We start from the raw sequence: 27,730 nt of genomic DNA on the forward strand, positions 1-27,730 counted from the left end.
ACATTGTGTTGTAATACCCGGTGATCGGAGTCATCGGGACTCGGAGAACCCCCGCCGTGATCAGACACTGCTTGTGTTTTTTGCAACTTGTAAAATTAGGAATAGAAAAGTGTGAGAAAAAAAAGCGATTCTCTTTCTCTCTCTCTGCTGTTAGAAACAGAGCGCGCAGACTCAGAGTTAATGCAAGTGCACGCACGGTAATGATGCTTGCAGACTTGACACACTCATATTTAATATATTTCAATCAGCAACAAAATCGCGGTTGCCCAGGTGAACTGTCACATGAATGTTTTCTATGGCGCTCAAAATGCGTTAAAAAGCATATTTTAGGTTGATCCAGCGAGCACGCATGTGCAGTCTCAAGCACGTGTCATGTTTCTATGGCAACCAGTGAGGGACACAATGACTTTGACCGCCAAACCGCGCTTTACATTTTCTCCCATTTTTATAATAATAAAGTTAAAGTTTTAGTGGTCAGATTCAGACTCGACGCAAAGCAGAGCACAGAGATGATAGCAAATAAATAATGTCAGCGGCCATGGCACTGAACGAGCAGTCGTTATTATAGTTCAAAAGGGCAAACAGTCGAAGTTATTATGCGAGTTAACTCGAGTCAGAATGTACATGTGCACACACAGCTGCATTTGTCATCCGTCACCTTGACATCAAGTGGACTTTTGAAGCTGAAATAATGAGTGGATTAAGCTTGGACTTGGAATAACGAGAAGAATAACATGGATAACTTTCTTGTCGGAGGATTGTAATGCATCACAGGCAGTCAGGTACAAGGAAGAGAGACTACGGCTCCTTAAATTAGGTAAGACAAAAGGTTGTATTTTTCGCAACAGGTTTATTGACGTGTAATAGCAATTTAAGGTGGAATATGACAATCGGGTCCAGTCGGGTCTGTGTCTTGCCGGCGGGTTCGGGTCCAGCTTTCAAATAATAGACGGGTCCAGGTAGGCATTTCTCGGATCTACATGGGTTCGGGTCCAGCTTTTCAAATAATAGACGGGTCCGGGACGGTTCGGTGTAGTACATTACGGGTCTCTTTCGGGTTCGGGCATGAATTTTTGGACCCGTAAAACCTCTACTGGTGTGCACAGAAGGTGAAGAAGTGTTGGCGTTGTTACCGGAGGTGCTCGCTGGTAGTAAAGGTGAGGGATTAATGGTGAGTGTTCGCCGCAAGGCGTCCACGAGGTCCTGAAAGGGGTCTGGATGGCTCATGCTTGTGTCAGGCGGTTAGGTCCGGTCTTCTGTCACAGTACAGAAGGGTCGGAGACGGGAGATCACAGGTAAGGTGGTTTATTGACACAAGCAGATGGGATAGTGAACACAGGTGAGTCAAATAGCAGTGGCAATCGTGACTGATGAGTGAGAGTGCAATGATACTGTCCTTTGTATTGAGCAGAGTAAAGATCCAAGTGGCAGTAGAGGAGTTGAGACGTTGAAGGATGAAGACACACACACACTCACGATGAACACAGGAGGTAACTTGGAATCACTGGAGACAGGTAAGTATAACACTGGTAGTCCTTGAAGTAAGCAGGTAGGCAAGCCCTAGATGCGAACGAGACCGGACAGTGACTGTGTGTGTGTGAGTGTCTTTTATGTGCCAGTAGATTAGAGTGCTGACGAGGGTCAGGTGTGTGTGATCAGTACTCAGGTGAGGGAGTGCGCTGTGATTGGATGATGTTGGAGCCTGGCGTGTCTGTGACACTGTGCAGTTCCACAGTTTGTTATATCAGAGCCAGATGGTTACACATGCAAAGTTAGATGCTAGACAAAGTGTTGTATTGAGTGTTGCAAGTTGGAAATGGCTGAGAACTATCATAATTAATTATTGTGGTTTTATTCAATTAACACACATCACATTTATTTTCAGTACTGCAGATTTATTTGAAGTTCTTGTAAGTTTGCATTTAATAAAGAGAAAAATAAAGACATAAATAAAATAATTTAGTTCAGCTCTCAATTCAGAAATTTGGGTTATTTCACTCTTCTTGAAGGCTTTGACATCTTTGCTTCATTCCCTAAGCAGATTTTCTTTAGATGCACTAGTGATGTATGTGAACTAACGTTCATACATTTCCTTGAGGATTGTTATGTTCTCACAGTATCTCAGCTGTTCTTACTGGAGGCCTCCTTCCACCTTTAACATACAGGTGCATCTCGATAAATTAAAATGTTGTGGAAAAGTTCATTTATTTCAGTAATTCAACTCAAATTTTGAAACTTGTGTATTAAATAAATGCAATGCACCAGACTGAAGTAGTTTTAGAGTCTTTGGTTTATTAGATTGTGATGATTTGGGTCTCACATTTAACAACCGATTAACAAATTCATAAGATCAATAAAAAAATATTTTTAGTGAATTGTTGGCCTTCGGAAAGTATGTTCATTTACTGTACATGTACTTCAATACTTGGTTAGGGGCGTCTCCTTTTGCTTTAATTACTGCTTATTTCAATACGGCGTGGCCATGGAGGTGATCAGTTTGTGGCACTGCTGAGGTGGTATGGAAGCCCAGGTTTCTTTGACAGTGGCCTTCAGCCTTCATCTGCATTTTTTGGTCTCTTGTTTCTCATTTTCCTCTTGACAATACCACCACAGATTCTCTATGGGGTTCAGGTCTGGTGAGTTTGCTGGCCAGTCAAGCAATCCATCACCTGCCCCATGGTCATTTAACCAACGTTTGGTGCTTTTGGCAGTGTGGGCAGGTGCCAAATCCTGCTGGAAAGTGAAATCAGCATCTTCAAAAAGCTGGTCAGCAGAAGGAAACATGAAGTGCTCCAAGATTTCTTGGTAAACGGGTGCATTGACTTTTTTTTTTTTAAACACAATGGACCAACACCAGCAGATGACATTGCACCCTGAATCATCACAGACTGTGGAAACTTAAACACTGGACTTCAAGCAACTTGGGCTATGAGCTTCTCCACCCTTCCTCCAGACTCCAGGACCTTGGTTTCCAAATGAAATACAAAACTTGCTCCCATGCTTTCATAGACTTTGGACCACTGGGCAACAGTCCAGTTCTTCTTCTCCTTAGCCCAGGTAAGATGCCTCTGACGTTGTCTGTGGTTCAGGAGTGGCTTAACAAGAGGAATATGACAACTGTAGCCAATTATTTCAGAAATTGGAATGAGTTTTAAGAAAAATTTTCCCATCAACTGGTCAAAATGCACAACACCACTGTATGCTGCTTGAAAGACCTGTGTGCACTCTGATGTAGCACGCATGAGAAGCATATGGGAGAACATGTGAGAGACGCACTGAATGAAAGCACATTCACTCTCTGACAGCAGATGCATTGACCATATTTTAAAGAGTATGACAAATAATGAACAGTTTGTTATATTACTGTATGTCTTTTATATGTTGCAGTTGAATTGTGTGGTTCAAAGTAAAAAAAAAAAAAAAAAAATTAGAGAATTAGACTACTATAGGTTAGACGTATAGTCTGAAGATGTCATGCAGTGTGACAGTGGACTTGCTGTCTTGTGGTGGAAGCTGGAAAATCTTCCTCCATGAGGTTCTTAATTTAGAGGACGACAATATATACATTACTGGATATTAAGATGATTTTATTTTGGAGAGGAATCAATATTTTATTTAGCAAGGATTAAACTTGCTAAAGGTTAAAAATGTTTTTTTTTGAGGATAAATTCTGTTCTTTTGAACTTTTTACTGATCAAAGAATCCTGAAAAAAAAAAAAATTGTTTCCTTAAGTATATTAAGCAGCACAACTGTTTTCAGAATGGATAATAATAAGAAATATGTCCTCAGCAGTAGGGGTGCTCCGACTGATTGAGTGAACTTTGTCTTCATGTTGATGGAAACGGCAACACAGCAACACTATGCAACTTTTTCTGTGTTCAGAATTTGGCTATATGTATATATATGACGCAAAATGTATAATAAGCGAGTACATCATGAATACGTCTTCCAAACCGTATTTTGTCTTATCCCGAATCACTACGGTAGCCTACACTTATAATAAATGTTTTTTATTCGGAGTGTTGTAGCCTGTTCGGTCATCACCGCTGCGGAGTAATACATACCTGCGTGAATCGGCATTGACACAAAAGTTTTGAGAAGTAGCTCCGGTTAGAATGTTCTTCCCCGGGATGCGTGCAGTTCTGTTTATTAACCGCTATAGCGCCAAAAGTTACATAGTTTTCTTTAAAGGAAAAAGAAATCACTCAAATATAATCAGACCAGCTGATATTAAGTGGTGTATCAAATCCTTGTTTAGTCTATTGGCCAAACATTTAATTCAAATATTCACTCAATCTTTTATTTTTGGCCACCTTTTTGTTATAGATGACACAACCATTAATTTCTTCAACAAAAAACTTGGACATCACAACCCTAAAAAAAATAAGCCATGGTTTTATCATAGTAAACTACTAACTTTTTCTTTTGCATGATTTCTGAAGGCTTGAGACTAATAAATTAGAGTCATATTAAAGTTATATCCATAGCCTAAAGGTCGAGAGCTACAATTGTCGTTTGTAAATAATACAATTTACTCATTTATTTAAAAGTAAACCCCATTTATTAAAGTTATATTTTTACCCCATAGGTGTTTTTTTTTTATTTTTTTAGCCAGAAGGCCCTGGTATACAGTATGTGTATGCGGTGCAGAAGCAGCAGCGAGAGTGCATTATAGTAACGCGAAAGCACATTAATATAATAAGCGAGCGCGAATCTCACTGGTCACCCCGCGAACGTAACTTAAAACGTGTCTCACCAAAAAAATATCATTAACAAAATTTCGAATGACAAAAAAAATTACGGGGTGGTCTAGAAGCCCCAAACTTTCAATTTTACTTCTTATCAACTCAGTTACGATATTTAATTAAATGGATTCACAAAAACAACTACTCATGGATAGAACTGGAACGTAATCAACAGGGCCATAGCTGGATTTTGTGGGGCCCCGGTGCAGGTTTTACCAGTGGGCCCTGTTTGAAATTGATTAATTTGTATGTTCGTTCTATTTATTTATTTGTGTGATTTAAAGTTTTTTTTTTTCAAGTTTGTAGATATCCAGGTACAGAAACTGAATAATTAAATGTAAAATAGCACTGCATAGTCTTCACTGTAAAAATTAAATGTACAATCAAACCAAAATGTATTCAGACAACTACAACATTTCTCACATTATCACAGTTTATTTGCTATAGTTTAGAAAATGTTCATAAAATATGACAAGAACTCAGAGTTAAACTATCAGAACAAATTCATCTTGATAATCTCAGATAACTTTGATAGAAAGATATGTAATGAATTACAATCAACCAAAACTTCAGACAACCTGTTTAGTATGACAATATTTACACAACTATCAATACTTTGTTGACAAATTACCAAGCAATGCTTAATTTTGTTCAGCCTGTGGTGGAAACATGTTGCATTATTATTAATTCAGGAAAAAACACGTAAGCAAAACATGGCCTTTTTTTTAGCAATTTCATTAGTAGTCCACTGTATGAAGATTTTTTTGGTTACAATATGTCACGGTTCACTTTATTTTGCTATACTCACATGAATTATAATGACCTGCACCTACTAGTAAAAAATATATTTATCAAAAATTATATCTGGTGTCTGAATAATTGTTGGTTTGACTGTGCATTAAATCTTGTTAAACCTACAAAGTAATTCAGTGAAGAGCAGTGAGTGATTTTCTTTCTTTCATTTTCTTGGATTAACATTACAGCAACTATTAGCTAAATTAGGCAAGGTCACTTTAAGAGACAATGAATGCATCCAATATAATAGCCTATACGTCCGATTTTTTTCTCAACTGTTAACTTTCACTTAAGACATAACCGACAGTTTTTTCGAACATACTTTCCAAGACGGTAATTTTGACATTTCGTATGTATTTGTCGGTACAAGTGCAAAAAAAGGCAAATTCAGTGTTCATGTGTTTTGAAACGCTTCTCTCTGCGTGAGCCCTGAACACCAGAGCACCACGGGTGCTGTATTGGGCTCTTTCACATCCTTTTCTGTTTGTTTAAACAAATTCGATTTGTATGTGTTTATTCAGATTCAGGAGGAACTTCGAGGAGAACTTCGCAAATGAGAGCTCGGTTCAGTGTTGCTGTCTGTGAGACGCGGCTCTCTGCTTGTGAACACAGCGCGTAACCAGCTATCAGTTGAGCTTTTACGCGTCTTGTGTTTAAATGCTTTAAACTTTTTTGAATATTTAAATTGGCAAGTGGCTTAAAAACACGTGAAAATAATAAGTTTTTTTTTTTTTTCTTTTTTTTCGTGACGACATGCAGCAGTGGCCTGTCACCTGTCCTGATCGTCTTTTTAGGCTGGCTTCAGCCAGACGGTCGAGATTGCCGGGCGCCCCCCCTCAACCGTGGGCCCCTATAATCGTCACCACCTTTCACCCCACTAGCTACGGCCCTGGCAATCAATGTAAAAATAGCTTACCTCAATCGCAGATCTTGCTTTGGGGGAGAACAGTATCTACAGTATCAACAAATAAAATCCATAATCAAATCTAAGATTAATGTAATAAATAACCCACTGCATCCCTCCCAGTTGATGGAAGAGATAATGAAACTCACCAATTAAAAAAAAATAATAATAATATCCAAACTTTATAAACTTATATTAAATACCAATACAACAATAACTTTACCAATTGCTAAATGGGAAAATGACTTGGCTTTCTCCCCCAACAGCGACTTCTGGAAAGAAATCTCTAGTAATATATTTTCTATGACCAGCAATACAACCTACAACTAATACAGTATACAAGATGATTCACAGGACTCACATCACTCAAACGAAATCTTTTTAAATGGGTCTAAGCGAGACAGATATATGCTCACAATGCACACTGGGTACCACTGATGACTATTTGCATGCCACATAGACCTGTCAACCTGTTTGCTCATTTTGGATATTAGTAACCAATAAACTTTCCATCATTATGGGCTGTAGGATTCCTCTGTCTCCATCACTTTGTTTAATGGGGAATACTTCAGAAATTGATAATCTTCCGATTAAATACAAAAATCCACTCCTCATCTCTCTAATTATCGCCCCAAAAATTATTATGCTAAACTGGAAATCAAATATACATATAAGCTACTGGACTAACCGTCTTATAGAATATATTGCATTAGAGAAAATAACATACACAAACAGGAAAAATATATTTATATTTACAGTCATCTGGAATCCATTTTTGACTTATCTTAATATACATCTGAAACCTGGTACCGGACCCACGCACTTTCCTAACAACAATTTTACAAACATAGAAAGAGAAGGGGAACAAGGGGAATTAATATAATATGTGTAGATATACAGTATATATGTGGATATGTTTTTGTATGTTTTTATATATATATATATATATGTATATATATATATATATATATATATATATATATATATATATATATATATACTATATATATATATATATACACAGATATGAGTTTCAGATGTGTTTTTGATCAAACCTTTTGTTCCCCATGTCTATGTGTTCATCTTTGCGGTTTAAGTTGCTATGCGCTTTGTCTATTTAGCGGGTGAAGAGGAACCTCTACCTAGCTGTGCTAATTTTACTATATTAGCATGCAGTTGTGACCTCACACTTATAATTATGCTTGAGAAATTTAATGGATGTTTTTTTATATACGAGCATTTATGTGTGTTGCTAATAATAGCCCCTGCAATTTTCCCATTCTGGACTTTTGACATTCTGTATTAACTGTGATAAAGCTCATGTACTATGTGTGTGTATGAATACATGTGATTACCAAATAAGGAGGGATACTTTTGGATTTTAATGCTAATTATATGCAAGGCTATAAAAGGCAGAGGAGAGTTGTGCATGTGGCCGCACTCCGATGGTGAAGACTTAATCGTTGTTACTTTCATTTTTTATTGCTTATGAGTTATTGTCTATTAATAAAGCGAAGCCATTATAAATGGTGATGCGTTAAACCTTTGTTAAAAGAAGACTCTCTGAGTAATTAATTTGTTAGTTATATATTATTCTGGAACTGTATGATCCTAATAAGCTTCAAGAGGCTTGAACTCAGCTGAGCAGGTGTGGGTGTCAGGGAGGTTTCCAAGACTTTTTGCCACTTATCCAGATCTCAGAGGTAAGAGCAAATGGTTTATATCTGATAATGAGAATAAGGAATGTGCATTAGATAATATGGATTTCCCTCCACTAAGAAACATAACAATCAGTGTGCTGATGCTGCCACATTTTAGGCCCTTATCAGTAATAATGTCAAATCAGCCTTTAGTGATGTAATACCAGGCTTTGTTGTCTGGTATAAAACCAACAGTCTGTCAACAGGACCGAGAAGACAGAGAAAGATCAAGACTCGCTTGTCGCAGCACATCAACAGCTCAAAAAATGGGTATGTTTTTTTTTACATGTTTTAAATCTCAGAGTGTAGTAAATGCAAAACTGTGTAATGTGCACACATACAGTGTATTGTAAAAATGATATGAACAAGTCATGGCAATGGTTTTTTCATTACTTAACATGTCAAAAAACTTAATTGTTTCAGTTATTTGAGATTTAAATAGGTAGTTTTTTTTTTTTTTGTAATGAGTTAAAAATTACTTTTTACAATTTGATTACTCAAACATTTAAGGAAGCAACTTAATAAAAAATATATTAAAAAAACATTTACATCATCAATATAATAATATATATAAAAACATTAATATAATAATATAAAGTGTTGTTGAAAATATAAAAAACAATGTAAAATTTTTATCATAATTGAAGATGGATATTATTCTTCAAATAAATGAAACTGGACAGATTACAGATTAGGAAGGTATTAAATAAACTTTTGGTACCAACGCCATACACAAGGGGAATTTGCCCAAATACAGTCTTCAAAATATAACCGAAAACTGATGGAATGACTGCTTTGAAATATTTGCATTTTGAATTTTGATTGGTCTTCTTTATTGAATTTAACCACATTTACACAGCAAACAGAAAACTTTTTTTTTTTCTTCTTACAATAGTTTTTCAAACTCAGACATTTCTGTGCATTATTGCTTTTATTCACAGTTCATTCACACACATCTCTCATAATTAGTAATTTATTATTTTTTTTTTTCAGTAAAAATCAAGTCATGAAATTGAATCTTTTCAAACACTTGTTAATATGAAAACTAGATGAAAACTAGCCATTGGCTAAATTTGGTACAATGCATAAAATGGAAACATTTATGTTAAAATTGTGCATGGTCCCTTTTCAAATAAATGTAAATAAATAAATACATATCTGGTACTACACTGACTGCCAAAGCAATGGATATAAAGCGGCAAAAGGCAAAAGTTTCATATACAAAAAAAAAAACCCTGACCAATAAAACTTGAAAAGACAAAACATTTTGTTAAATGTGAAGTCAGACAGCAGTACTGACTGTAAATACTGTAATTCTATGTTTCTTACATCATTCATCCATGCACTGCTACTCTACGATCATAAAACGAGAACTTTTATTGAAAAAGAAAGTATTCCTCCTCTCCTCCATGCGTTTGATGTAACAGAATATCAACATTCAACATTACACTATGCCTTGAGAACAAAACTGAAAATTTCGATGTGGGTTAATACACACAACAATTATTTTGCACATAACAAACACCCCCAATGAAAAGCTGGTGCTCATCAGCCATCATATGTTTTCTTTCTCTTTCTTCTTTGTGTAGAGGACACCAGTTTTGAAGCTGAAAACATGACCGGAGGCACAGCACATAACACCACTATGCAGCAAGAGAGATTTACAAGCTTTGAGATCTTTCAAATATGCATTTGTATTCCCACCATTGTAGTGGGTCTCATTGGAAATGGACTTGTAATATTTCTGACTGGCTGCAGAATGAAGAAGACCGTCAACTCCATTTGGTTTCTCAACTTAGCGATTGCAGACTTCCTCTTCATGTTGTCTTCAATCATACTTCTTCTCTCAGTTTTGGCCTGGTGGAACCTTGACTTACTGATATACATTAGCATCATGTCTACACTAAATATGTCTGCTAGTATTTTTTTTCTTGTAGTTATCAGTCTGGACCGATGCCTGTGTACATGGATGGTTGTTTGGGCTAAAAATGCACGAACTTTACTTAAAGCCAAGATCATCTGCATAATTGGGTGGGTTTCATCCATCGGATACAGCATTCCTTTCTTTATGTTTGATATGTCTACTTCGCTGGTCACATATAATTTTACACTGAGCTTCCTCTTCCCCTTTCTGATCATTGCATCTTCATACACAGCTATTGGAGTACGAATCAAACGCCTCAAAAGGGTGAAGCAGCTCAGGTCGTACCGGGTCATTATAACTGTAACTCTGGCTTTTTTCATATGTTGGTTTCCATGCCATGTTTGCAGTTTTTATGCAGTAACTGTAGTAGGAAATAAATGGAGTGATTATGTAATGATAAAAAAAGTATTTTTGACAGCAGTGATTGTCAGTATATACCTGGTTTATCTTAACAGCTGTCTGAACCCCATTCTCTATGTGTTCATGTGTGATGAGTATAAGAAGAAGCTTAAACAGTCTCTGCTGCTGGTGCTGGAGACAGCTTTTGCTGAAGATCATCTGGACTTTTAAGGCAGACGGAAAGGAAAGGGAAGGGCATGTAATGTAAACTGAATTGTTAGATATGTAGAAAACTGGTCTCTAAATGATAAACCTGGATCTAATCCCGTATGTTCATAGTCCTTATCTAGCAACTTGTAAAAAACAGCAACTGCAAAATTCATGTTTGCAGCATGTCTGTGTATAATGTGTGTTGTAAAACCAAACAGAGAAAATCTCTTCAAGCTAATGAACATTATATATGTTTGTGAAACTTTTTCATGGATCTAAATAAAAAGCTCATTTTGTTCTGCTGATTTCTGTTGGAACTTTATTCTGAATATAACCACAGTGTATCAACATTTTTACCTCTATTTGATGGCAATTTACTAAACATTTCCTATATTTATGCTCTCGCATTAGCAAATTCTTATTGAATGGTTTTCCCTAAATAGCAAATAAATAACTAAAAATAAAAAATTATAGGATTAATCAGTTTAACTGATGACATATATGGGACAAAACATGGGGAATATACCATCTGCACAAAAACATTTTTGGAACATTTTATTTCTGAATTGTTCTAGATGGACGTTCATCCAACATTTTTTTAAATATGTAAGGGTATGTTTTCTTAATATGATACACTTATTGAACATTGTGTTATATTTGTATTTTCTGCATTGCTCCGAGTCACATGCTTCTTTGCTGATTTAACAGAACAAAGAACAGCTATTGATCTTTAAGATGTGTGTGACAGTAAAAGAGCACACACAATCCTCATTCTAATATGGAATTGGAATGGAATGGTAAAAGGGTGTTGGTACGTGACAGGAGGGTCTCCAAGGATAGAATATGATAAGTAAGTCTAAGAATGTGTTTGAAAATACCATCATTGGCCTAGAGAGATACCATTCTGAGAGATGAGACTATAAGAGAGGAAGGATGCCCTCCCTTCACTGTCACACTCTGCGGCGCACTTTGACTGACTGTATGACTGCTGGCCTTTTCTTGCCAGAAAATAAAACTCAAATATTTGTCTATTCAGAATTATTTATTTTGTTTATCTGCCACAACAAGTTACTACTTGTTTCAGAATGTTCAGAGAACATTCAAAAGTAATGTTCCCATAGTGTTTGCAAAATTATAAAATGGAATGTTTTCTTTTATAAAGTCAACATTTTAAAACATTTATGAAAAAAAAAAAACATTCAGAAGTAACATTTTAATAGAAACAATAGCAACATTAGCAAAAAAGTCAGCTGCACAAAGGAATGGGCCCAATCTTTGCAAGTGAAAAAGACACAGAAAACGGGAATACTCCTACAAATTTCCCCTGCAACAATATTCGAGCTATATTTGTGATGGAGAGACTTTGGAAAATATCTACCATCACGAGTTTCACTGGTAATGTTAGTGCAAATGTGTTGGTTTATTCCTTCTCTTATAAATTGTATTTATGTATTTACTTAAACTTATCTCTAAATCATGCATATAATGAGAGTTGAAAGGCAAGAGATTTTTATTTATAAAATCATGTTCCAATTTTGGGAAGAGCGGGAAAAAAAAGGTGTATTTAAGATGGCCGCCACTAGAAGTTTGGGGGTGAACAGAGAGAGAGCTTGGACATGATTGTGGTGCTGTGTAGCAAGGGAAACTCCAGCCTCAATATTGTAGAGGGGAGTTGGTACTGTTTTTAGTGCAGTTCTAGTTTTAGACTGTTTTTATTAAAATCTTTGTTTTAAGCTCTTATACCTATTTATTTGCATGTTTTGCACACCTGCTTAAATAAATAACCCTTTGGACCCCAGCTTTGTTAGTGATCCTCCTTGTGACTGCTTGGGCAGATCGAGGCTTCGTGAAGCAATGAAACAGTTGAAGCAAATGTGCCACATTGTGTCGAGGCTTCGAATCAATCCGACACCGTCTCAACGGTGACACCTAGTGGTCACTTGCAGGTGTTGATCTGAAACAATCTTGACAACGAGCCATTAAAAAATGTGTTGTTTTTATTATTGTATTTTTCTAATATGTGAAGCTTGTAACCTGTAGGCTTCTTACTGTGCATAATGTTATTTTGGTCATGAAGAATGAATATTAATAAAAGAAATCAAGCCACAATGTCTTACTTTTTTAGAGATTTTTATTCAAAAATATTAATTTCTCTGCTGTGGAAGGACTTGGTGTACTTCTTTTTTCACAGATAATTTATCCAGCCTTTGAAAAAATCCTCTCACAAAAACCCACGAGGTCAAGATGCGTTGACTTCGCTTTTATACAGATGTGTGATTGTGTGGTCTGTACCCGATCGTGTCAATCAAATGTTGATTCGGTGGACCATGCCACCTGTCGAAACACTTGTGAAACACTTCAAGGCTTCATTTAGCCGTAGTCACGTGACATGGGTGTTTGGAATCACGCTTCGGATCAGTGTTTCGAAACATCTGCGCTTCGGGATCTTGCAAAGCTTCGGAACGTCTGTTTCACGTCAGCCATCCCTAGCTGGCCTTGAACCCGTGGTCTCTCAGCTGAGCCATGCTGTCATCTGTCAACTACATGTATTGTTAAATGTGCAAACTGCGCCTTTATTTAGTTATCTATGACATGTAATTATATTGATTGATATCTATTATTTTGTTTAGGCCTATATTATAGGCTGTGGATAGTTTATGGGGATGCACATAAATATATTGCATACACATACACACACTGTAATGGGGCTGACGAGATGCGAAACGTGCAGATCCATATGCAAGCTTTTATTGGACAGAGACGTGGTCATAACAGGCATGGGTCCAACACTGGCAAACAGGTATATAGAGGGCAAGAAACAAGAGTAATCCTAGGGCATGTGTGGCTCTTTGAGCGTACAATATACAGAGGGCTAAGCAAGAGAGGTAATCCAGAATTCAGAGCAAAGGGTCAAAACACGAGTAACAGGGCAAAGCAGAAAAAGACAGGGAAAAACTATAAAGAAACAAGACTATGAAAAAGACTATGAAAACTAAACTAAACATGACTATGAGACTATGAAAACTATAAACTGAAACAAGACTATGAAAACAAACATGGAATGACATGGTAGCATTTTCATGTCGAGCATTTACAATAGGCTATTATTTACAAAAGTATTCAGAACGTTAAGTAAAGAGATCGAATGTTGCAAAGTTAATGGACTTACATGACTAGGATGCATAAAAATGTTTTCTTGTAGGCCTATTTTAAATTATGCACATGTAACATTTATTCACGATCAAATTTATTTGAATGCTGACTATCGCACTTAACAGTGGCGGCTCCAGGATTTTTTTTTTTCAGGGTGCTAAGGAGGGGCTTAACAGTTCAGAGGGGCTGCTAAAAACTAATTAAATTAAGTGAAAATAATGAACGTCTATAAGCTTCAGCTAATGTGTCTAAATAGCATGCAAATTCAGCCACCTTGTGTTTTTTATACAGCTTACAACAGCTTTGAAAAAGGCAAATTTAAAAAAAAAAAAAAAACTCTATGGTATACAGTTCTCATATCATTATGTATTTTGTTCTATGCCTAAAATATCATTTTTATTCATTAAATATTTAATAGATTTTATAGAATTTAGCTTTATATTTTCATGATTACTACTTGTTCTTATGGACTTGCTACTAATTCTTCATATCAAGTAATTATAATTTAATAATTTAAATATTTAATTTATAATTACTTTAAAAGGTTATACTGAAAAATAAATTTTCCGTAATATGTATATGTACTGTTACCACTGTAAAATGTAAAATATTATGAGAAATAAGAGACTTTTCGTAAATTACACTCTAACTGCTGGGTTGAAAACAACCCAATTTGGGTTATTTTGGCAACCTAGTGCTTGGTCAAAAAGGGACAAACCCAACGCTGGGTTATTTTAACCCAACTAGTTGGGTTATTATGTTTAACCCAGCATGCTGGGTTTCTTTTTTATGGTTTAAAATTACTACATTGCAATAGGCTCAAATGAACCCAAATTGAGCTAGGCATTAAACCTACAAATCCCAGTCACCGCCTGTTCTTCATCAGTGGCCTTAAAAGAGAAACACATTTGAAAAAGGAAACATTAAATTAAACTCTATCCATTTTCAGATAGAGTTGTATTCACATCAGTAAGGATGGGTAAATAATCTGTTTTATAATTTCAACCACTTTGTGTGGTTGTTTAATGTGTCTGTCTAAAACGGCGCATGTGATATTGTTTGAATAAATATATTGCTTTCAGAAAGCGAATTCTTTACTGAAATATTAAAACAGACATGACATACAAATTCTCATGTACTGGAGGGCTGCTCTTCAAAGGGTTAGTCCACAAAAAAATTAAAATGGTCATAATTTACTCTCCCCCATGTTGTTCCAGAACCATACAAACTCTGCTAATTTTTGGAACATAAATAAATATATTTAATATTCTCTTAATTTTTGTCCTCCATTGCTAGTCTGGGAGACCAATATTTTCTTTTGAACATACATGTTCGCTATCATATAATTTAAGATTTATTTATATATAAATATCCGAATGGATTACTTTTACAATAACTCATTATCTAGACTCTCAATGGATTAACTAAAAATTATGAGAAAATGAAAAATATATTCATTTGTGTTGTAAAGACAGACAAAAGTCTTATAGGTTTGGAATGACATAAGGGCAAGTAAATGATTTTTTTGCGTGAACTATTCCTTTAAGAGAGAAGACCAAGAATGATGACTCTCCAAATCAGACAACTCCAAAGTTGGTTTGAGTTCTGCAAAGAAAAACACAGACATCAATGGTTTTCATGAAACATGAAAACTCTCCTATGTCTCTGGCTTTAAAAAAAAAAAAAAAAAAAAAAAAAAAGCATTCTTTTACTCTTAGTAAAATAATAAAAATAAAATGATAACATGAAATTATGAAGTTCACTTGCCTTAAACGGTCTTTCCCTCTCTTCCAAAGAAGCTGATAAAATCACCTCCTCCTCACACAAGCAGGCTTCTGTGTCCTTAACTCCAAAGTTAGTTTGAGTTCTGCAAAGAAAAAAGGGACATCAATGGTTTAAATAAAATATGAACATGTAATCATACTGTTGTTGCATCAAAATGTGAAGTAAACAGGCAGGACACAACAGAAACTCACATCAGTCTCAAAAGACTTAAGTTATCTTGTCTCTGGCTTTCAACATCTACAAAAACTAACATTCTTTTAGTCTTAGTAAAAAAAAAATGATAACATGATGGAATTATGAAGTTTACTTGAAGTTGATAATGCTCAAAAATATTAAAAGTTATAGACACTGAAGTGCCTTGAAAAAGTTTTTACCACACTGAATCTTTTTATTTGATATAAAATTACATGAAATCAGTCCTGGAGAATCTAGAAAAGTAAGGTTACACTCTAGCCGAACATCTCGCGCCGAACTCGGCCGCGGCCTGGAAGTCTCGCCCCTGCTTCCTTCGAAGGCGTGTCGAGTCACGTCTGATCTCGGTGGGAAATTTTACTTGGCTTCAGGTCAGGCGGCTGCCACGTTCCATGGTGACGGTTTAGCGCCACCTTTGGCTCAACCTCACCGGTATTAAAGAAAAGAATATATCTTTTCTTATGGATGCAGCCAGATCTCTTAAAAAAACTCTAACATTGACTGTCTCGAAGAAAATGATATTTATTCAGCGTTGGACCGAGCTACCACTCAGACAATCTGCGCACTTCAACCTTCAAAGTTCGGGGGACGGCCCAAAGGTCTGGTAAAGATGACCTGTTTTATGACGGCCCACAAGCTGCCGCTTCCCCCCCCCTCTCGCTAGCAGCGGGGCCCAATGTGCATCCTGTTGGAATAAATTTGGCTGTAAACACGCTTCAGGATTATATACACCGAAACGCAAAGCAACTTTGACATAAATTTCCTGTGCTTATGGACGCCGCAAGCTTTCCGGGCTCAGAAATTCTAACGCATGTGGAGACACCACAGCCGCAGACGGAGGTCTTAAGACCATTAAGACCATTAAGCTTTTTCGGGCCGTGTGGGAACGCTTGCCCTACATTCCCCAATGGGTGTTACGCACAGTTTGTTACGGGTACACCATTCAGTTTCCCGCCCGCCTCCTCTCCGTGATATTCTTCCCTTGATTGTGAGTTTAGAAGAAACCGCAGTGCTGCGACAAGAGATGTCATCTCTACTGAGAAAACGGGCTATAGATGAAGTACACCCCTCTCAGATGGAGTCAGGTTCTTACAGCCGATATTTAAAAAAAAAAAAAAAAACTACCAATATTTGATTTATGCCGTTTGAATCTTGCACTCAGGATGAGCAAATTCAAGATGTTGACGATAAAATCTATTCTGTCTCAGATTCAACCAAACAATTGGTTTGTCATAATTGATCTGAAGGATGCATACTTTCATATTCAGATCATCAAGAGAGAGGAAGTTACTCAAATTCGCTTTGGAGGACAAAGCTTATCAATTCCGTGTTTTTCTCTTCAGTTTAGCCCCTCCATGGACTTTCATTAAATGCATGGACACAGTTCTGGCCCCATTGTGGCTCCTTTGCCTAGACGATTGGCTGCTATTAGCACAATTACAGACTCAAGCACGCTCTCATCGAGATCTCGTGCTGAATCATCTAAGCAGCCTGGGTTTATGCATTAAAGTACACACGCTAAGCTCTCTGTACTTTCTAAAATCCACGTAAGTGCTAAGTGTGCACGCAAGACTCTACGCACTTTCTGAAATCCTATATGGTAAGGGTTTCGCGCTCAGCTTCATTCCCTCTCTTAGAGTTGGTTAGACCTTGGTTCCTTGGGCTCCACTCAACCAGTGTGTTTTTTATTAATACACTTTCAAGCTTTTTAATGAATCTCCAAAAAGTGTTTTTATCCCCTCCAAGCGGATAACCTTTTTTGGGGATAGATCTGGACTCTCGCGCAATGAGGACACAATTGTCTCCCCCCACGCATTCAGTCTTTCATGTCATGCCTTCGCCATTTCAAAACAGGCCGCACAGTGACGGTGAGTTTGTGCCTCAGACTTTTGGGTCTAATGGCAGCAGCATCCCCTGTAATGCGTTTAGGCTTACTTCACATGCGTCCATTTCAGTGGTGGACAAAAAGCCAAAGGATTTCATCCCGTTGTTATCCGCATCAAACGGAGTTTTCCGTATTCATCCCGTTGTTATCCGCATCAAACAAAAGAACACAGGTGTGTTCTGAAGATAAAGACTTGGATGTCGGCCAAATTTCTTCGGAAAAGAGTTCGATTAGGGGACTGTTTTTGCCATGAGACTGTCACGACAGACGCGTCATTGACAGGTTGGGGGGCTGTTTGTCAAGGACGCCCAGCCCACAGGACTTGGACAGAGGCACAGCGAGGGTGACACATAAACAGATTGGAGCAGCAGGCGGTCTTCTAGCTCTCCAATATTTTTCAAGACTGAAGAATGGCTGTCAAGTGTTAATCAGGACGGACAGCACAGCGGTTGTGTCATATTTGAATCCCCAAGGAGGATTACGCTCTCACCCCCTATGCAGGCTGGCGAGGAACATCCTGCTGCGGTCTCAGAACAGATTTCTGTCGATCCGAGCGGTTTCACGTCCCTGGACGTTTGAACTTCGGAGTGGATTTGCTCTCGAGACAGAGCCTGGAAGAAGGGGAATGGAGGTTTCACCCCCAAACGGTGAGCTGTATGTGGCGAGCGTTTGAGAGGCGGAAGTGGACTTATTCGCGTCGAGCACGACTGCGCATTGCCCGCTATGTTTCTCCCTATCCCCCCATCGCCCCTGGGACTGGACGCTCTAGCCAACAAATGGCCCAGAACCACTTTCTATGCTTTTTCCTCCGATTCAGCTAATTCCAGTGGTGTTTTTCAGAATATGGTTGACAGAGTGGAACAGCTATTGTTGTAGCTTTGTGGTGGCCCACTCAGCCGTGGTTTGTGGAACTGTTCAGTCTGTTAGTGGGTTCTCCGTGGGAGATTACCCTCAGACCGGACTTGCTGTCGCATGCATGGGGAATGATCTGGCACCCAAGGCAAGATCTATGGAAGCTGTGGGCGTGGCCTTTAAACGGAGTGAGTTAATATGTCCTGGTCTTTCAGTAGAGGCCACAGAGACTATAATTCATTCTAAGGCAGTTTCTACGAGACGTTTAAATGCCTTCAAATGGAAACCGTTTACTAACTGGTGTAGACTTCGTAATATGGATCCAGCTTACTGCCCCTGTCGCTTCAGTACTGGAGTTTCTTCAAGACCGTTTTTCAAGGGAGTAATACCAGCCACTCTTAAAGTGTACGTGGCAGCCATATCAGCTAACGACACATACAGAGATGGTGTCTCAGCGAGCCGTCATCCCCTGGTCTCTCTCAATTTCTGCAGGGTTTCACGACGGCTGTGGCCTTTCCACCCTGTGCGAGTTCTATTATGGCATCTATCCTTAGTATTATGAGGATTATCAGGACATCTGTTTGAGCCCTTGGAAAACGTTTTTTAAAAAAAATCCTGATTCTAAAGACAGTTCTTCTTTTAGCTTTATCCCTCCCTCAAGAGAGTGGGGATTTACAAGCTCTTCTGTTTCACCTTCGTGCATGGATTTTGCACAGGATTTGTGAAAGTTTTGCTGCGACCAAGGCCTGATTATGTCCCTAAGGTCGCTTTGAATCCTTTTCGCTTTCAGCAGTTGGTCTTGGAGGCTTTCTCCCCCTCACAGCCTTTGTCCTGTGAGAGCGCTGAGGGTCTATGTTGATCACACAGCCCCATGGCATGAGTCCGACCAGCTGTTTCATCTGTTTTGGGCATAAAATAAAGGCTGTGCTGTCAAAGCAACGCATGTCCCATTGGCTGGTGGAGGCGATATCCTTAGCCTATGAGGCACACGGACTCGCTTCGCCCTTAGGAATTCGAGCTCATTCCATGAGGGCAGTGGCTTTATCGCAAGCCTTCCTCAGTGGATTTTTGATGGACAATATATGTGCTGCGGCAGGATGGTCCTCACTGAGCACTTTTGTCAAGTTTTACTGTCTAGATGTGAGGACGGCTCCTGGCTCCCGGGTTCTCTCCGCTTGAGTAGATGCTTTCCTCGGATCCAAGCTATCTCAGGTACCTCAGGCATTATGGTATAGGGTTCCCATACAGTGACGTCACACCGCAACATCGAAGTGACCTATGAAAGGGAACATCTTGGTTACTTATGTAACCACGGTTCCCTGAATAGGGATCGAGATGCTGCAGTCTGGGCCGTTCCGTACCTTGATAGCATTTCCTTAGATCATGAAATCTGAGCTAAATAACACATAGCACTCAGGTATACTATGCATACGCATGCGTAGGGTGGTGCCAAGCGCTATTTGGCCAATAAGATTGGCGGGATGGTACAGGGCTTCAGACATTCGTCACACCAAGAAGTGTTCCCATATGGTGACATCACCGCAGCATCTCGTTCCCTTTTCAGGGAACCGTGGTTACATACGTAACCGAGATGGCTTCTGTGTAATGTTAGTTAACTCCCGTTGTGGGCACAATGAACACACAAGCTCAACAAGTCTGAAATACTAAATGCTAAACATAACTTTTAACAATTACCAATTTTCCTACCCAGCGGTCTCAACCCAGCATTTGGGTTGAAAAAACAACCTAGCATTTTTTAGAGTGTAGATTAATAATAACAATTTATTTACTTATTATTAAAAATGTAGCATTTTATAAAGAGAATTTTTTTAATAAAACGTATTACTCCACCTATTACTCCAGCCACACAAATTATGTGGCTTTTACTGTCCATCAAAATGATTAAAATATACCAGAAAAAAAAAATTATGCCTTTTTCTTTGAGAACACTTTATACATGTCATACCAACTGCCAACCACTTTGTGTGGTTGTTTAATGTGTCTGTCTAAAACGGCGCTCCAGAAGGCTATAATGGCAGCACTAGTGTGAGGGCATGTGATATTGTTTGAATAAATATATTGCTTTCAGAAAGCTAATTCTTTACTGAAATATTAAAACAGACATGACATACAAATTTTCATGTACTGGAGGGCTGCTCTTCAAAGGGTTAGTTCACAAAAAAATTTAAATGGTCATAATTTACTCTCCCCCATGTTGTTCCAGACCCATACAAACTCTGCTAATTTTTTGGAACACAAATTTTAATATTCTCTTAATTTTTGTCCTCCATTGCTAGTCTGGGAGACCAATATTTTCTTTTGAACATATATGTTCGCTTTCATATAATTTAAGATTTATTTATATATAAATATCCGAATGGATTACTTCTACAATAACTCATTATCTAGACTCTCAATGGATTAACTAAAAATTATGAGAAAATGAAAAATATATTCATTTGTGTTGTAAAGACAGACAAAAGTCTTATAGGTTTGGAATGACATAAGGGCAAGTAAATGATTTTTTTGCGTGAACTATTCCTTTAAGAGAGAAGACCAAGAATGATGACTCTCCAAATCAGACAACTCCAAAGTTGGTTTGAGTTCTGCAAAGAAAAACACAGACATCAATGATTTTCATGAAACATGAGCATATAATCACACTGTTGTTGCATCAAAATGTGAAGTAAATAGGCAGGAGACAACAGAAACATTTATTTTCTAAAAATAACTTACATAAATCTCAAAAGAATGATGCTCATGTCCTATGTCTCTGGCTTTAAAAAAAAAAAAAAAAAAAAACAAGCATTCTTTTACTCTTAGTATAATAATAAAAATAAAATGATAACATGAAATTATGAAGTTCACTTGCCTTAAACGGTCTTTCCCTCTCTTCCAAAGAAGCTGATAAAATCACCTCCTCCTCACACAAGCAGGCTTCTGTGTCCTTAACTCCAAAGTTAGTTTGAGTTTCTTGAGAAAATGGCCTCAGTTCAATGGTTTAAATAAAATATGAAATATGTAGTCATACTGTTGTTGCATCAAAATGTGAAGTAAACAGGCAGGACACAACAGAAACATTTATTTTCTAAAAATAACTCACATCAGTCTCAAAAGACTTAAGTTATCTTGTCTCTGGCTTTCAACATCTACAAAAACTAACATTCTTTTAGTCTTAGTAAAAAAAAAATGATAACATGATGGTATTATGAAGTAGTACTTGAAGTTGATAATGCTCAAAAATATTAAAAGTTATAGACACTGAAGTGCCTTGAAAAAGTTTTTACCACACTGAATCTTTTTATTTGATATAAAAATACATGAAATCAGTCCTGGAGCAATCTAGAAAAGTAAGGTTACACTCTAGCCGAACATCTCGCGCCGAACTCGGCCGCGGCCTGGAAGTCTCGCCCCCTGCTTCCTTCGAAGGCATGTCCCATGGAGACTTTTTAGCGCCACCTTTGGCTCAACCTCACCAGTATTACATTTACATTTAGTCATTTAGCAGACGCTTTTATCCAAAGCGACTTACAAATGAGGACAATGGAAGCAATCAAAAACAACGATGGAAGAGATGTGTTTTAAGCTGATTCTTGAAGATGGCTAAGGACTCAGCTGCTCGGATTGAGTTGGGCAGGTCATTCCACCAGGAGGGAACATTTAATTTAAAAGTCCGTAAAAGTGACTTTGTGCTTCTTTGGGATGGCACAATCAAGCGACGTTCACTTGCAGAAACGCAAGCTTCTAGAGGCACATAAGTCTGGAGTAATGAATTTAGGTAAAGGGTTGCAGAGCCAGTGGTGGTTTTGTATGCAAACATCAATGCCTTGAATTTTATGCTTTAGGTAAAGGGTTGCAGAGCCAGTGGTGGTTTTTTGTGGTGTGATGTGTGTTTTTTTTTTCTCATTAAAAATTAATCTTGCTGCCGCGTTCTGGATTAATTGTAAAGGCTTGATAGAATTGGCTGGAAGACCTGCCAAGAGAGCGTTGCAATAGGCTAGCCTGGACCAGAACAAGAGCTTGAACAAGGAGTTGTGCCGCATGTTCGGAAAGAAAGGGCCTGATCTTCTTAATGTTGAATAAAGCAAATCTGCAGGAACGGACAGTTTGAGAAAGTTAGCTGATCATCAATCATAACTCCAAGGTTTCTGGCTGTTTTGAAGGAGTTATGGTTGATGTGCCTAACTTGATGGTGAAATGTGGGATGAAACGATGGGTCTGCTGGAACCACAAGCAGTTCTGTCTTGGCAAGGTTGAGTTGAAGGTGATGGTCCTTCATCCAGCAAGAAATGTCTGTTAGACAAGCTGAGATGCGAGCAGCTACCGATGGTTTACCGTCGGTAAAAGAAAATAATTAATTTTAATTTTACCGTATTAAAGAAAAGAATATATCTTTTCTTATGGATGCAGCCAGATCTCTAACATTGACTGTCTCGCCGCAAATGCGCTTCAAGCAGCGTTGGACCGAGCTACCACTCAGACAATCTGCGCACTTCAACCTTCAAAGTTCGAGGGACGGCCCAAAGGTCTGGTAAAGATGACCTGTTTTTATGACGGCCCACAAGCTGCCGCTTTCTCGCTAGCAGTGGGGCCCAATGTGCATCCTGTTGGAATAAATTTGGCTGTAAAAACACGCTTCAGGATTTTATACAACGAAACGCAAAGCAACTTTGACACATAAATTTCCTGTGCTTATGGACGCCGCAAGCTTTCCGGGCTCGGAAATTCTAATGTGGAGACACCACAGCCGCAGACGGAGGTCTTAAGACCATTAAGCTTTTTCGGGCCCGCGTGGGAACGCTTGCCCTACATTCCGCGATGGGTGTTATGCACAGTTTGTTACGGGTACACCATTCAGTTTCGAAAAGGCCCGCCTCCTCTCCATGATATTCTTCCCTTGATTGTGAGTTTAGAAGAAAGCGCAGTGCTGCGACAAGAGATGTCATCTCTACTGAGAAAAGGGGCTATAGATGAAGTACACCCCTCTCAGATGGAGTCAGGTTCTTACAGCCGATATTTTAGATATATTTAGATAGAAGAAGAAGGCAAGTCGAAGTCCATTCTTCTGGGATAAATGTGTAAAAGTAACCACCAAACAGACTGATACTGCTTCAAAAAATTCTGAGTGTATGACTAGCTGGTTATTATGATGAAATATTAATTCCTTATTCAGCATGAGCATATTTTACCTAAACTTAACTACCTTACTATTAATAAGCAGCAAATTGGAAGTTTGTTAATTAATAGTGAATGTGTCACCCATTCTAAAGTGTTATTACATGACTTTTTCTTTTACTGTTTTATTTTATATTATATAAAATAATTTTAACATATTTTTGTTTGTTAATGCCAAAAATCTCCATTAGACTAAATAAATAAAAAAATATTTTCTTCTTAACTTGAAACAGACTTGAAAAGACCTTTTTTTTTGTTGTTGTATTTAATATATTATATATATATCCATATTTTTATTCAAATAGTTAATTCCCATATGTTACTGTATTTCAAAGTTCATGACGAAGCAATAACAATGCATAGTATTTTCAGATTTTATTTGAACACAATTCTAATATTTATGGACAAAATATGTGGCTTTTACTGTCCATCAAAATGATTAAAATATAGCAGAAAAAAAATTAAGCCTTTTTCTTTGAGAACAATAATATTACATGTCATATCAACTGCCAAAACACAGTACAAAGGCTTTATTTTGGATGGACCTGACTGGTCCGGAGATGACTTTTTGTCATACATTCTTTTTCAATGCACTGACAGAGGTCAGAGTTAGTCATATGAATGTGTGATCTCAAATCTTATAGGAAGTAGTAGTAGTGCTGGAAATGAACTCTTGCGCTTCAGCATGGTGCATCCATGTCCATATGATCTCACTCAATCAACAAACGATTTCATCAGTTCACAAAATACCACAACTCCCAGACAGATCCAGTTTATCTTCTATGTGACGACAGTGGTAAAATTAGCCAAGGAGCATCTTGTTGATGGGAGGAGAAAAATTATATATATAGAGAGAGAGAGAGAAAAAAACAGAGGTATTGTGAAGCAGCAGATCTGATCAGGCTGTGCCGAGGGGAATGGTGAAGGAGAGGTAATCTCCCACCTCACCCCACCGTGCTCTGAAATGCTGGAATATGGTGATCCACGTGGTCAGTACGGCCACCCACAGTATGAGCCCCAAAGCGGACTTCTTTATGTCTGTGGAAGTCAGAAGAAACAGTAGACGTCATGCATTGAAACTAATATACATCAGCCATTTCACTGACAGCACTCTATTAACCCTGTAAAGTCTACTGTATCATATTAGATATGCAAAGTTCTAAGTTACGAGCATGATAAAATTTTAAAAGCTGAAAAACCTGTTGTACACAGTCTACTGTTGTTTGATTGCTAGCTTATACTTCTTTAGCAAGTAAAAGACCTTTTAGTATAATTCTGAAAATGTTCACTGTCAGGTTGTGTCAAGTTTACATGATTATCCATGCATTTTTTCTTGGTAAAATCAATTAAAACTTACATGTTCGATCATAAAAATAAACATTTAAACATCATCTTACTAAGACATATTATTGGAAGACATAGAATAATATTTATATTCATTTAATGTACGTAGTCTGCAATACTGTTATAAAGATCGCATTTACAAGCTATGAGAATTTCATCTTACTTTTTTGGCCATATAAATATCAGCAACTGCACCAAACTGTATTTTTAGCCTGCGAATAAAGTCGAGCCGTCGTTTTTTTCCTAGTCAAGGGTGAGCTTCATATGTCATACTTAATTATACTATGTGATCCATAAAAGCCTGATGTATCAAATCGGCATGCTTTTTTTAAATTTAGTCTAAAAGATAAAACAATTTTGCATTTTTTTTAGTGTATTTATATATATATATATATATATATATATATATATATATATATATATACTACTATTTTTATATGTCTGGCTTTACAGGGTTAACTAACTAGAAAGCATTATAAATAATCATGGCAATTTTTATTTATTACTTAATCACATCCAAAATAAAAGTTTTGTTTACACAATATATGTATGTGTACAGGGTATATTTATTATGTATATATAAATAGACACACATAAATTATATATTTAGAAAATATTTACATGTATATACATTTATATATTTATATTCTTATATTTTATATTATATATAAATATATTTAATATATAAACGTAACATTCTTCTTAAATATATACATGCATGTGTGTGTATTTATATATACATAATAAATATACACAGTATACACACATATATTATGTAAACAAAACTTTTATTTTGGATGTGATTAATCGTGATTAATCATTTGACAGCCCTAAAATAAATACAATATATATTAAAAACCTAAAATTCATCTGAATAAATACAATATGGAAGAAAAAAAAAAAAAACCCTACAATTAAACCAACATATTAGTTTTAATGGTGATTTTTTTTATATATATAATTTCTCTTTCATGCCTTCATAAACCTTACAACTTAAATATAGCATTGTATTTAATGCAGCCGACTGATAAACACATGGAACTCCTAAAAGTGTTTCTTGCCCATAAAAGTATCATGAGCCTTGCATATAAACACATTTTAGTTTACACAAACGCGGCTCATGAATTCCAGCGAAGGGAACAGCATTTATCGGCCTGTTTGGAGCTGCTATGTAAATATCCTTCAAACATTTGTGCATATAAAATGGCAATGAAGACTTTATTATCTGAATACTGGCATACACTGACTCTGAATTAGAATTTAGTCTGTGTAGGCAGATTCTTTTAACATTTTAAACCAGACTGTGGGTTGCAAGGAAGACTATCACCCACAGAAATGTGGTAGAACACACGTCTTGTGAAACAGTGAGTCATTACACGTATGCCATCACATACTCACATGATTTGATCTGCGGCTGTTCTGTGTATGCAGGTTTTAAAAAGGCTTTCTTTAAAAAACCACAGTACATTTACCAGCCACAGAAAGGGGAGGAGGCCATGCAAAGCCACCTGAGAAACAAATCAGCACAATGAAAACAACAATACATGTACAGAAATACATCGCATTGTGTCATTATATCCCATTATCACAACATACCTAAATAGTATCTCCTGCAGAGGCTAAGCTTCTCTTCATTGGGCATCCGTTCGAGGTTCATTGTGGAGTTTCCTGTAAAGAAAACCCTTGATAAATCCATGCACAGGTATCCAACTGAACTGATCAATATGCTGCAACACTGCTGCCATCTGCCTAAACAAACACAGTACTGCCACTCTACATGACTGCTGTAAGGAAATTGGGATTATTGTAATCATGCATTAAAAACGCAATCACAGCTTTGTCATACGATCAAATCATCTAGGAGGAAATAAAATTATACCAATGCTTGGAAAACAGTGTAAATGATTGGAGCAACAAGACGAAAATCCTTCTAATCAACCCCTCAGTCAAAACCAACACTGGACTGCGAGCGAACAATAACTGGTCGCATACGACACACCGTCTGCTCTTAAACCTTACACGGATTGTTTTGTTTTAGTAAAAGACGGTGGATACCTTGTAAGCCGAGCTCAGATGAGAAAACGGAGGGTTTAACACAACAAAGGCGAGGGGAAACAACTTTTATGGTTCCGCTTCCTGATGAAAACTAAGGTGTGACGTCACTGCACGGCGGTGCATGATGGGTAATGGAGTTTTCAGGGACAGGCGTTAAGAACGGGAGACCGGTGTTCGTCATGGGTCCCCTTGTTTTAACCCTTTGGTCTTATAGCATAATGGATGAATGTCACAAAAAGACATTTTAACTCCAAATTCTAAATAAACAAAATAAAAGCTTAAACGCTATTGTTTACATTACAGTTCACCACAAATTATCTTTGCAGATGTTTCTTATTTTAATGTTTCCTTTATTTTCAAAGTAGTTATTTTGGCAGTTTTGCTGTACAATTCAGTCATTTTTAAATCAGCATCAATTAAAAGTCAACACAAATGATATTATGATATAAATAAATAATAATGATAATACAATTATTTTAATAATATTTATATAATATATGATTCCATATTTAAATAGTATTTAAAAGTTAAATGGTATATTATTTGTTTTTGCCTTAAAATAATGCCAGTGTGCATGAACACAGTGCTTCATGATCATGAAAATACTCAAAATCCATTAATAATATTTATGTTGCTAATTGTTAAAAGATTACATATAGGCTACATTAAGG

The 27,730-nt window shown here is 37.1% G+C and overlaps 1 protein-coding gene and 1 pseudogene across 1 annotated transcript; one reads left to right on the top strand and one right to left on the bottom strand.

The window, feature by feature from the left end:
• Positions 1-7,900: 7,900 nt before the first annotated feature.
• On the top strand, positions 7,901-10,639 carry LOC109101798 (C3a anaphylatoxin chemotactic receptor-like). Its single transcript, XM_042771770.1, has 3 exons — positions 7,901-8,148; positions 8,352-8,415; positions 9,735-10,639. The coding sequence occupies exons 2-3, from the start codon at positions 8,412-8,414 to the stop codon at positions 10,637-10,639; spliced, it is 909 nt and encodes a 302-aa protein (XP_042627704.1). The 5' UTR covers positions 7,901-8,148; positions 8,352-8,411.
• Positions 10,640-24,232: 13,593 nt separating this feature from the next.
• Positions 24,233-27,234, bottom strand: LOC109102038 (annotated as a pseudogene).
• Between the last annotated feature and the right edge of the window lie 496 nt (positions 27,235-27,730).

This window comes from Cyprinus carpio, chromosome A15, assembly GCF_018340385.1.
Source record: "Cyprinus carpio isolate SPL01 chromosome A15, ASM1834038v1, whole genome shotgun sequence".
NCBI lineage: Eukaryota > Metazoa > Chordata > Actinopteri > Cypriniformes > Cyprinidae > Cyprinus > Cyprinus carpio.